This window comes from Copadichromis virginalis, linkage group LG23, assembly GCF_057382275.1.
Source record: "Copadichromis virginalis isolate Kocher_CV1m ecotype Utaka linkage group LG23, C_Virginalis_male_GT1.1, whole genome shotgun sequence".
NCBI classification, from domain to species: domain Eukaryota; kingdom Metazoa; phylum Chordata; class Actinopteri; order Cichliformes; family Cichlidae; genus Copadichromis; species Copadichromis virginalis.
This window is the reverse complement of record NC_140639.1, coordinates 5,446,652-5,457,426: the sequence shown is the minus strand read 5'-3', so window position 1 is coordinate 5,457,426 and position 10,775 is coordinate 5,446,652. Positions and strand designations below refer to the sequence as shown.

Genomic DNA, 10,775 nt, shown 5'->3' with positions numbered 1-10,775 from the left:
GTAGGCTGAAAGCTACCTGTAGGTGGTTGAAGCCCCAGGGTAAAGCTGTTATCTCTCTCCCTCTCTCTACCACACACAAACACAATAACAACAGCCAGGTTGCAGCCATAGCAACGCCACCGGTACGCCGTTAAGTGATGTGAATGGAAAGCAGACGGAGGCTTTGAAGTCCACACTCCTTCCTCTGCCGCCGCCCAGTCTCGCCCGGTTTAAGGTAGGTGTCTGTTTGCCTGTAATGGACGAGGCGGAGGACAGCGAGGAGGAGCCCAAATTCCAGAAGGCTCGACCCTTTCAAATAGCCAGCTCGGCTGGATGCGAGGATCATGGGAGTAGCAGGGGGACCAATATGAAGAAATTCTCGCCAGGAGGCGGAGCCGTCTCTCCTGTGCGAAAAAACTCCAACAACAATGAGCTCTTGCGAGGCGAGGACTCCACACCTTTTACTCCCAGCGGCAGCTGTGCATTTGCTCTGTTGTGCCAGAGGGATGCTGCTGGCGGCACAGAGTCAGACCACAGGAGTGCAGGGGACACAGTGTCTGAGGCGGGCGTGATAGGAGAGGGGGGCATCGGTATGATATGCAACAAAAACGGAGACTGTAGAAGAGACCCGGCCAGTTCAGGGAGTCTTTCTTCTCTCATCTCAAGACAGGAGAAGCAGGCAGATGGAGTAGTAGCAGCTGAAGACGATAAGGAGCTGGCTGCGAGCATGGACGGCTCTGTCACTTCAGCAGGGTCCCTGACACAGGGGCCTGGGGCCGAGGTCAAGACGACGGCAGCAACGGAGAAAAAGGACTCCAGAGTTTCCTTCTCCAACCCCCCGAGTAGTAAAGGACTGGCTCAGCAGCCAAGAAGTTCTGTCACGTTCAGCAAAGCAGAGGACGGCTCTCAGATAGTGCCGGATGATGGAGAGTCCAAGGGGAATCAGACATACATGCAGCGGCAGTTTAGTGCCATGCTTCAGCCTGGAGTTAATAAATTCTCCCTGCGCATGTTTGGCAGCCAGAAGGCAGTGGAGAAAGAACAAGAACGCGTAAAGTCAGCGGGTAATTGGATTATCCACCCATACAGCGACTTCAGGTATGGGTCAAATTGTGTTAGGTCAGTGAAAGTGTTGCTGTAAAGAAGCTAAAGGGGTGTTTTTGAATGTTGCCCAGCGCCCATTCTTTACGTCAAACAACATTATATGTGAAGATTGTGGGAATATGAACATAAGTATGCTATTTTTAAACATTCAATGGTTATCTGGGGGAAAAAGTTGAACCTTACCCCATCATAAACAGAGCTATTTCTCTATTCCTGAAGCACCGAATGATGACATATGGGAGATTTTGTGTTTACACAAAAGCTCCATATTCCAGAGGTGTCACAAAGTTGACTCTAAATGTGTCTTAAAGTGTGCTTGGTTTCAGCACCGAGGACAGCTCCTCTAATAAAATGTGGGGAAACCAGGTTTCTTGTCTTTCTTATTTGAGTACCATCAAATATGTAAAGCCTGCTGTTTATTAACAATACATGGCTTGATTGTGTTAACTTACGGACAAAGCTCAACAGCAGGATGCGCATAACAAGAGTTCAAGTCATGACTCAGCAGCCGCTTCCATTAGTTCCTCTAATATAAGTAGCCACAGTGTCTTCCTCTTATCCTGCAACACTAACAAACATCGTTCATAATTAATCTGCCAGTTAATAATAGGTAAGTTGAGTAAAGTTATATAAAAATACTTACACAATTTTCTTACTTTAATAAACAGAGGAATATTCATAGATGCCTCGCATGGTCAGTTCACCAGCTGAATTATCTTTAAAACACAGGTTCTCATAATTCAGCACCTAATGCTGTGGCGTGACTGGCTATTGTGTGAATGTTTGTTCAAACCAATAAATGTCACATTAACTAACTACTGGAAATAGGTGATGGTGCACAACACCACAGCCGTGAAGGCTGCTTTATTGATTTGGGCTCTGGTTGTTGTTTGTACTTGACTTGTTTGGAGGGTATTCTGCTGTTTTTGCTTTAGTTGTCTTTTCTTTGCATGGTTGTGGTTAATGGGGTAAAGTGAAGGAACTATCAGGCATTTCATAAAATTTGAAAGATTTATCAGTTTGGATTGGGTTAGTTTTCTGAGTGTGTTCAGCCTGTGAGAGTGCATTGCTTCATGACACAGAGAGGGCCGGAAATATGCTTACCCCGTATCATAAATCAAGCAGAATCAGCTTCTTTCCTGATATGTGATATCCATAACATGTAGCAACACTGTCAATGTCTGGACATCAGATTTTAGACATGGTTTCTCTTCTCATATGCATAGCATCAGATTTTTCTCCTTTATTACTTTATTATTACATCTTTTTCTCTATCAGATTTCAGAGTTGTACACATGGCCCTATACTGCCCTTTGTTTGCGTGTGTTGGGATTAAACAAGCGCCTTTAATCATCTTCTACTCTTTCGTCCTGACAGGTTCTACTGGGACTTCACCATGTTAATGTTCATGGTTGGCAACCTGATCATCATCCCTGTAGGCATCACCTTCTTTAAAGATGAGACCACCACACCCTGGATCATCTTCAATGTGGTCTCTGACACCTTCTTCCTCATGGACCTAGTACTCAACTTTAGGACTGGTATCGTGTTCGAGGACAACACCGAGATCATCCTCGACCCCAAGAAGATCAAGAAGAAGTACCTGAAGAGCTGGTTTGTGGTGGACTTCGTCTCCTCCATACCTGTGGATTATATCTTCCTCATCGTGGAGAAGGGGATTGACTCAGAGGTGTACAAAACTGCCCGGGCACTCCGCATTGTCCGCTTCACGAAGATCCTCAGTCTGCTGCGTCTGCTGAGGCTGTCTAGACTCATCCGTTACATCCATCAGTGGGAGGAGGTATGCTGAGTTACAGCATTTCTATACGAACAGGAAAGTTTTGTTCAGTATTGAAGTTTAGCTTGGATAAATACTGGATAAAGTAAGTATATGGGACCAGATGGGGTTCTAATGCACAGTTTATGTAACACTTTTATATAAACAGATAATACTGAAAGGAAACACATAACTTCCACACTGAACATCTCTATTTTAGATTTTTACTCCGTGGTTCTCAAACTTTGTAAGGCTAGGGGTCGCTCACAGGGAATCCACTTTTACAAGGACTATCTCATGATCCTGAAATAGATCAAGCATATGCTGACTACCATTTGGTCCTACCTACTTTTTAAACTGTTCAAATAAACCCTTAATCAATACTAAATACTTGATGCATGTGATGTGTCACATCTTGGGTTTCTACTGGTCCAAACATAATGTAGGTCAGTCTGTTTTTCATATCATTTTCTCATCATATGCATCCCCTGTGGTATAAGGTCTTTTTTTGTTACTGAAATCTTACAGAGGAAGACTTTTTTCCCAAAAGCATCAAAAGAAAATATTAAGTTTTTAACTTCTTCATACAATTATGTATGTTTTTTAATGAACTACTACTACTGCATAGCTTTAATGTCTAAAAAAAACTCATTAGCATCACGTTTGCTACACCTGACAGACACTACAGCTGCATTGATTATTGCTGTAATGCAGAAGTTAGTCAATTATGATCAGATGATCTGCTTACTATTACCCCTCCACTTTCAAATGTGCTCATTAATAATGAGAAACTAATCTAACTGGGCTCTAATTAAGAATTGTGCAGCAGTTTCCAGTGCAGTGGCTTGTTCTGTCAGTATAAGTCATTCTAGTATCACAGGAGAAGGCACAAAAAATTAGGTGTAGAGTTTTCTACTGCAGCAAGCCAAGATGAGTGGATTATAGGTCATCTTACTTGATCATCACATTGTTGATGCATTTAAAACTGTATGAAAGAAAAAAACTTTCCACATAGTAAAAAATGTTTTGTTGCAGCATTTCAACCAATTAAGGCATCAAACAGCTGCAACCACATGCTGAAAGACTTGCTAATGCAAACCCCCTTGCATCTCTAATTGCATCAGGAAATAATGTTCTAGAGAAAAGTGCATTATCATCCATCATATGGCCCCATTTTACATAAACACAGCATTCCACAGCTTGGACTGTGTGTGTGCTTCTTTGTGCTTCCTTATTTGGCCTAAACAAGCATCTTCCAATCAAATGAGTGTCCCCTCACTCTGAAAATAACCACTGCTCTTCTGATTACACAGTGGTAATTTGGGTTTGACGAAAACCCTAATTACTCATTCAAACACAGACGCGTACACACACACACAGAAACACACACACGCGAGTGCTCCTTTGCTTCAACTTGGCCCTGCCCTGATCCTCTTAGTTCAGCTGAGCTCTGCTCTGCTCTGCCTGATCCAAACGGGGGGAACTGTTTGCCTCTTCTGCCCAGCTCAGCTCAGCTCAGCTTAAGTCCGCTCGCTGCAGCACTGTTTCCTAAAAGCTTGTCTTAGTATTGTGATGATTTCACCATATAGATCTATTGAAGGCCAGTACAGAGGTGAGGTGAGCACTGGGTAACAGTCGTGCTAAAAAACCATTTATGTGGAATGATCTCAGAATAAATCGCTTATGCATCTATGTTGGTGATACAGAAGCAGAGAAAAACAATTTGCTGAAGCAGGAAGCTTGCGTTGATGCCTTTTTCATGAGCTCGACAATGATGGGGAATGGACAAGAGCAAATGCACAAGCGTCAGGGATGGAAGGATAAAAAGGTTCATATCCGTCATACGCACTAGTTTTACTCTAAAAGCATTTTAGCAGTCTGACAGAAAGAAGCAGCAAATAGTTTATCTGTGTTTTTCAGGCTGTGACTTGTAGTCACAGTACTATGCTTTGACCCAGATTGTGGTGTGACAGTGACACATGGCCAGGTGCTGTTCTGGTGTTGGGGGGAACATTAGTCCTAGCTCATTAATCATAATGGGAACGCTTTCTAATCACAGGGCAGGGCCTCACAGCATGTTTCCCTTTCTGCGTCTTCTAAATGACCCAAGGCCATTAGCCAATACAGGATATACACAAAATGTGCAAAGAAAGTAGTTTCTTTTGTTGATTTTGATTTAATTACACATGGACCCAAAGCAGGCCTGGGGAAGGGATCAAAACTAAATTACTGTAAAGAGAAAAAATGAATATATATCAAAAGAGTGAAACAACCAGGTGCTGATGACATTTTAGAACTGGATAAGGAAAATGTGATGTGCAGCATACAGCTGAAATGCTACATATTTCTGAGGAAATTGTTTTGCACATTTTATAAATTACATTTAGGAGGAATTTAAATAAACTTTGATACAATTGCCATTATCCATCCAAACACAAATCATATGAAAAGTCCAAGAGCTATTTAAACTAGGATCATGCACATTAACAACTGGGGTATAACATGTGTCAGTTTTCCATATTCATGTGACTTGTATGTTTAGGACAGCAGGGCCTCTGAGGTGTAGAGATGTGTGACAGCATGCCCTGACCCTGCTGCTCCCAAACTGTAAATTCTAAACAGAAGCGGCTCCTTCATGTCATCACACGCACACACACATACACACACAAACACACACAAAGGCCTAGTTCACATTTAAGATGAATTTCTCAAGATCTAATCCCCACATACTTGTAAACCTACCCATACACAAACACACACAAAAACACACACGAACCACGATAATTTGGCCTGGCAGATAGCCAGCCAAGCCATAGTGAGTGGTGTTTACAAGGCTGTGACCACATCACCAGCTCCACGCAAATTAGCCTTCTTACCTGGGGTGAGCTTCTTAAGAAACAGCAGCGAGAGCCTGGCCTGGGCTGCTGATCAAAGCTTCATCAGCATCTAATGAGGTTTTATCATGAATGCACATTGCATGCCCTGTGGTCTCACACCTGGTTATAATGGAGAACCTCAGCCTGGGAATGCGAAGCACGTTTTTTGCTGTTTATAAGTTACTAAAAAACTGGTCAAAATTATACCACCTGTTATCATAGTTCATTAAATTGTTCAAATTTTATATAACAATAAATTTAGTTGTTAACAGACACGTTACCTATAAATAAACTGAGATATCAAATCCTAAAGTTCTTCCTCACAGGTCGTCATGTTACCTAAAGCTGCCCTAATAGATATTTGTATATTAGCAAGAGATGAATAACAACCTCTGGTGTGAAAGGTTCCTGTATGAGTGTGAAACTCACAAAAAACTTTCTCCAAACTTCCTTTCAGTTTGTGGATATTGTAGCAACCTCTCCATTGCAAGAACATGGGCAGCTTAACTAGACTTTGGGCTGCATGCCATGGAGGGAGAGAGAGAGCGAGAGAGAGCGATGTTTAATAACAGAGATGTTTCATTGTCAACCAACTTATCAACAGAAAATTTATAAATATAATGTTAATAATATTAATAACAATACAAATATCTGGCGAACGATTCCCTGCCAGACAGATATATTGAGTGATAGATAGCATGTGGTATGAAAGATTGCCTATATCCTTCCTTGTGGCAGCAGAGCTCAATCAGTTTGTTAGAGAAGTTGCTTTGCTACCTGCCTAGTAAGTGTTGCTCATAGTGGGCAGGATTGTCTGTGATGGAGAGCAGTTTGGTCAGTCACCTCTTCTCCATCACAGCTTCAGAAGTGCTATATTTTACTATAATAATTCACTCCCACTGCTCTCACATTACTGTGTTCAGGTAAACCTTTGAGGTTAGCACATAACTAGCATTTAAAACATGGCTAAATGTGAATATTAATTTGCCAGCGTCAACAAAAAAACTACATATGAAAACTATGTTTTCCTCATTTCTGGAAATTTTACAGCTTGTTAAGCTGTACCACGTGCCCAAAATGAATCTGCTAAATTTGCAAGAGTATGATTTATTTTCTTAAAAAAATATAATATAATAATTGTCCTACAGAGTGGATCAGGATTTGCAACTGTGCAAATTGTGCACAAGTTAAAGCTATTTTATATAGTCCCCACAGCATCACTGTTGCCAGTGCTATCAGCAGAATGATAACATGCTGGATGTGCTGTTTGTGAGAGCCGATAGAGTAGTGTTTACCATTGTTTTCAACTCTCGCTCAATCGCTATAAACACCAACTTTTCATTCTGCTCACACATCAGTTCTGGCTTCATTCTGGCCTCCTCTCCAAATCTGTAACCCTCACGTCCCATCTCTCCTCCTCCTGACAGATCTTCCACATGACCTACGACCTAGCCAGTGCCGTGGTGCGAATATTCAACCTGATTGGTATGATGCTACTGCTGTGCCACTGGGATGGCTGTCTCCAGTTTCTTGTTCCCATGCTGCAGGACTTTCCATCTGACTGCTGGGTCTCCCTCAACAAGATGGTGGTAAGAAAAAAATGCTCTGTGTGTATGTTTTTGTGTTCAGTGCGATCGTAAGTTAGACAATCACAGGAAAAGTGTTCACTGCACAACTAGCGTGGTGACACAGCTTATTTATTCAGACTGGAGTTGGGAGCTTTCGTTCAGCTTCAATTAACCCCCCACTAGTCAAACCCAGGAGACACGCCAGTGTACGGCAAGTAGGAGGTGGATGAAAGAAAACATGCTGCTGTCACTCAGTTCATATAGAAGCTCATGCAGTAATTTAGGTGTGCTCTTCTTTCTTTGTCCTGTCAAATGTCCTGTCCTCCTTCTGGGTGGCAGGTGGCTTCTAGCTGTCTGTTGGAAGACAGACCATTAGGAGAGGTTTTCACCAAAATTACTGCTGGCATGCATGAGAAAAAATAAATTAATAAAATGAATGCATACATAAATGTAAAAAGAAATTGATAGCTAGTATTGAAACACACTATCTTCTAATCCAACTGGATAATTAATGAAAAGTAATCATTAAAGTTTTGTTCATTTTGGAAAGCACTTATTGTCTAAGCTATAAAACAAAACCTTATAACATTGACTAAAGAACAGCCTCTGTTTGTCTCTATTTTATTTAAATTGCACGATTAATCACAAGTGTGGACAAATAAAGAGGAGAAACACCCAAAAAATACTGTTTGGGTTTTTATCATTTTGAACTTAATCCCTTTATCCAGTCTCACATGTCATTCTGCTTTGGAGATAACAGATTGGAAGGTGGTGAGTGGCAGTGGCCGGAGGCACAGACAAGTCAGAGGATACAAATACCTTTTATCATAAAACTGTATTTCACACATATATTCACTTTCACACATACAGTATGTTTGTTGGCAAACAGAAAAAGAATTGTGGTGGTTTCAAGGAAGCATTAGTGTCAGTGTCAATCCTGTTTGTCCCACAAAAAAAGAGAGAAACATTAGAATTGGTTTAAATATTTTGTATGAAGTACTCAAGGGATATTTTGGATACGGCAGCTGAGATGATAAGCTTAATGAATGGCTGTGACTCTGCGATTTGTACAGTGTGCGTGCAATGTTGTTAACAGAGAGGTGATGATTGGTTTGTGAGCAGCTGTAAGTAAACTGGTGAAGCAGATTGCATGCAAGCGCAGGAGGAAGAGATCTGCTCTAATGGGTGTAAATAGATTGAGTTATAGAGGACAGTTTGCATTGCAGGGGCTGACTACAGGAAGAAAACAGAAAAAATAGTCTTAATCTTAATTAATTGACAGCAATATCAACAGTCCTAGAAACCATCGAATTATCTGACAGAGCTAAAAGACGTCATTGGTTGGCTGCCGGATGCTTATTTCTCCACATAACTGTAACTGTCTTGAAACCATTTTTTATGGGGAACATTACATCTTTTGCTCCTTCTTCTAAGGAAGTTCAGCATACCGGATAATTCCTTCTTTATGCTTTTGTCAGGCACTGGCTGACTCTGCTGCAGCTGAGAAATGCTTGATATGCTGGAAGAAAACCTTCTAATTTTGGCACAGAGATTTTTGGCATTCAGTTCCCTGAAATACACTGTGTACTATGGTGCTATGGTGTTTACATGAATAGGTGTGTTCTGTTATGAGTGTGTGTGATCTCTAGGAACAGATGGATCTCACACCAATTGACCCTAGGGGAGATTGTTGTTACTTCTCTGTCACTCCATCCCTTTCTTTCTAGTTTCATCTCTGGCCATCCTATTTCCTCTATCTCTCTTTCTTGAATGTATGGATTTGTATGTATGGAAAATTGCTTTATATGTTGCTTTTTCAGTGACTCTTTTATCCTTCATGCCCCACTTCTTCTTTCGCTGATATCTCCTTCCTTATACATTCAGTTTTCCAGAATGACGTGTGTTGTTTAGGGCTTGTGCCTTTTTCCAAGCTCGCTGCCATAATGCCAGCGAGCACACATGTGGGTGTGGCTGCCTGGTGTGCCCTGTCACTGCCATTTCAGGGTAATCAAGGTCACATCTTCTTCAGAGCTGCTTTGAGTAAGAGATCCAGCGTTAAATGATCCTCGTGCCTCCTCGGGCTGACAGGCTGCCTGCCTGCACTGGACATTTAGGGTTATGGAAATAGGGCAAGAAAGCCATTCCTGAGAAAAACATGGGACTCGTTTCTTCAGTAGCTATTCTTATGTGCATTTTTATACATGTCCCTTTATATAGATGTGTTGTGTTTGGCTGAGATTTGTGTGCATGTGATATATAGTACAGTATAACTAAGTGATAGTCAAAATATCCTCCTTCAGACTGTTTTTTTTCTGCAGTGTATTCATCTCTGCCTCTTAACACTCAATAAGGGAAAAGATACTCTTGCAGCAGACAGTGGTGTTTATTGTAAGTCGACAATCAGGCTCCTGCTGCAGAGTGATCAAGAGACCAGATGATCGTGGTCTGTTATGTAAGTGACTCTCTGTTATGTGAAAGATGACAGGTGGTTTTGTTCCATCTCCCTTGGCCTGATTGGCTGTTATATCAATGGCATTAGAATAAAGACGCTCTTTTCCTCTCGACTTCTTTCTCTGCATCAAAAATGAACTGCGTTTCTTTATAACTGGAGAAGCAGAAGAGCTGCTGTAACTGCAACAGAACACCAATTTGTGAGAACCTATTTATGCATTTGCACTGTATTGAGGCACACAGAGATGCACTTCAAGAAACATTCATGCTTTGGAAGTTGATAACGAGGCCCTCCATTCATTCTGAAGTGACCGAACCGGCAAACAGGCCTGTCAGTGCATATAAAAATAATGGACAGTTACTGTGTGAGGTCTGTGTGTGGAAATGTTGCATATGTGTGTGAATAATAACTGCTGTGTATGACCTGACAGCCACTCTCAGTGCTAATTTGGTACAGATTTTTAAGAAAAGTTAAAGTGGGTGGTGCTATTTACAGCAGGCAATACAACAGAGAGACTTTAAGAAACCAATTGACAAAGTTTAGCTAATTAAATGCATTTTTAAGTCAGAGTGACTGTTGCAGCCCACAGACATGTATTTTTGTTGAAGAGGATTAAAAATTCTTGCAAGGTCAAGTCATGTTGTAGCTAGCTAAAAAAATAGAAAAGGAAAAAACAGCCTCACAGGCTGGTTGGGGCTGCAGTCTTTGTGGGCCAAGTTGCCCCGGTGAAACCAACCCCATTTTATGAAGAAAAGTTGTCTTGTCATTTTTAGCCGTGTAGTAAAAAGCAGTGAATGCTCTTTGCTGCTTTACTTTATAATGAAGGCAAACTTCAAAATAAATACATAAATACAAACCTCAGTGTAACCTGAAGTGTATCCCATAGTTGGTTAGAAATCTAAATGTGGGAGGAAAAGCTTTTGAAATATGCTTAGGATGAGCAATTGTTGGAATACTTATATTTTTCTGAAACCTATCTGCAAAAAGAGAGATGAATATAAGAAAATTGCACACCAAAA

The 10,775-nt window shown here is 41.3% G+C and overlaps 1 protein-coding gene across 1 annotated transcript in view; it reads left to right on the top strand.

Annotated features, from left to right (window-relative positions):
• Nucleotides 1-224: 224 nt before the first annotated feature.
• The window catches only part of hcn2b (hyperpolarization activated cyclic nucleotide-gated potassium channel 2b), a 48,451-nt gene continuing 37,900 nt past the window's right edge, over nucleotides 225-10,775 (top strand). Inside the window, exons 1-3 of the mRNA XM_085448128.1 lie at nucleotides 225-1,077; nucleotides 2,461-2,884; nucleotides 7,164-7,325. Coding sequence (XP_085304254.1) covers nucleotides 236-1,077; nucleotides 2,461-2,884; nucleotides 7,164-7,325 — 1,428 coding nt within the window. The 5' untranslated portion in view covers nucleotides 225-235. The remainder of the gene's footprint in view (nucleotides 1,078-2,460; nucleotides 2,885-7,163; nucleotides 7,326-10,775) is intronic.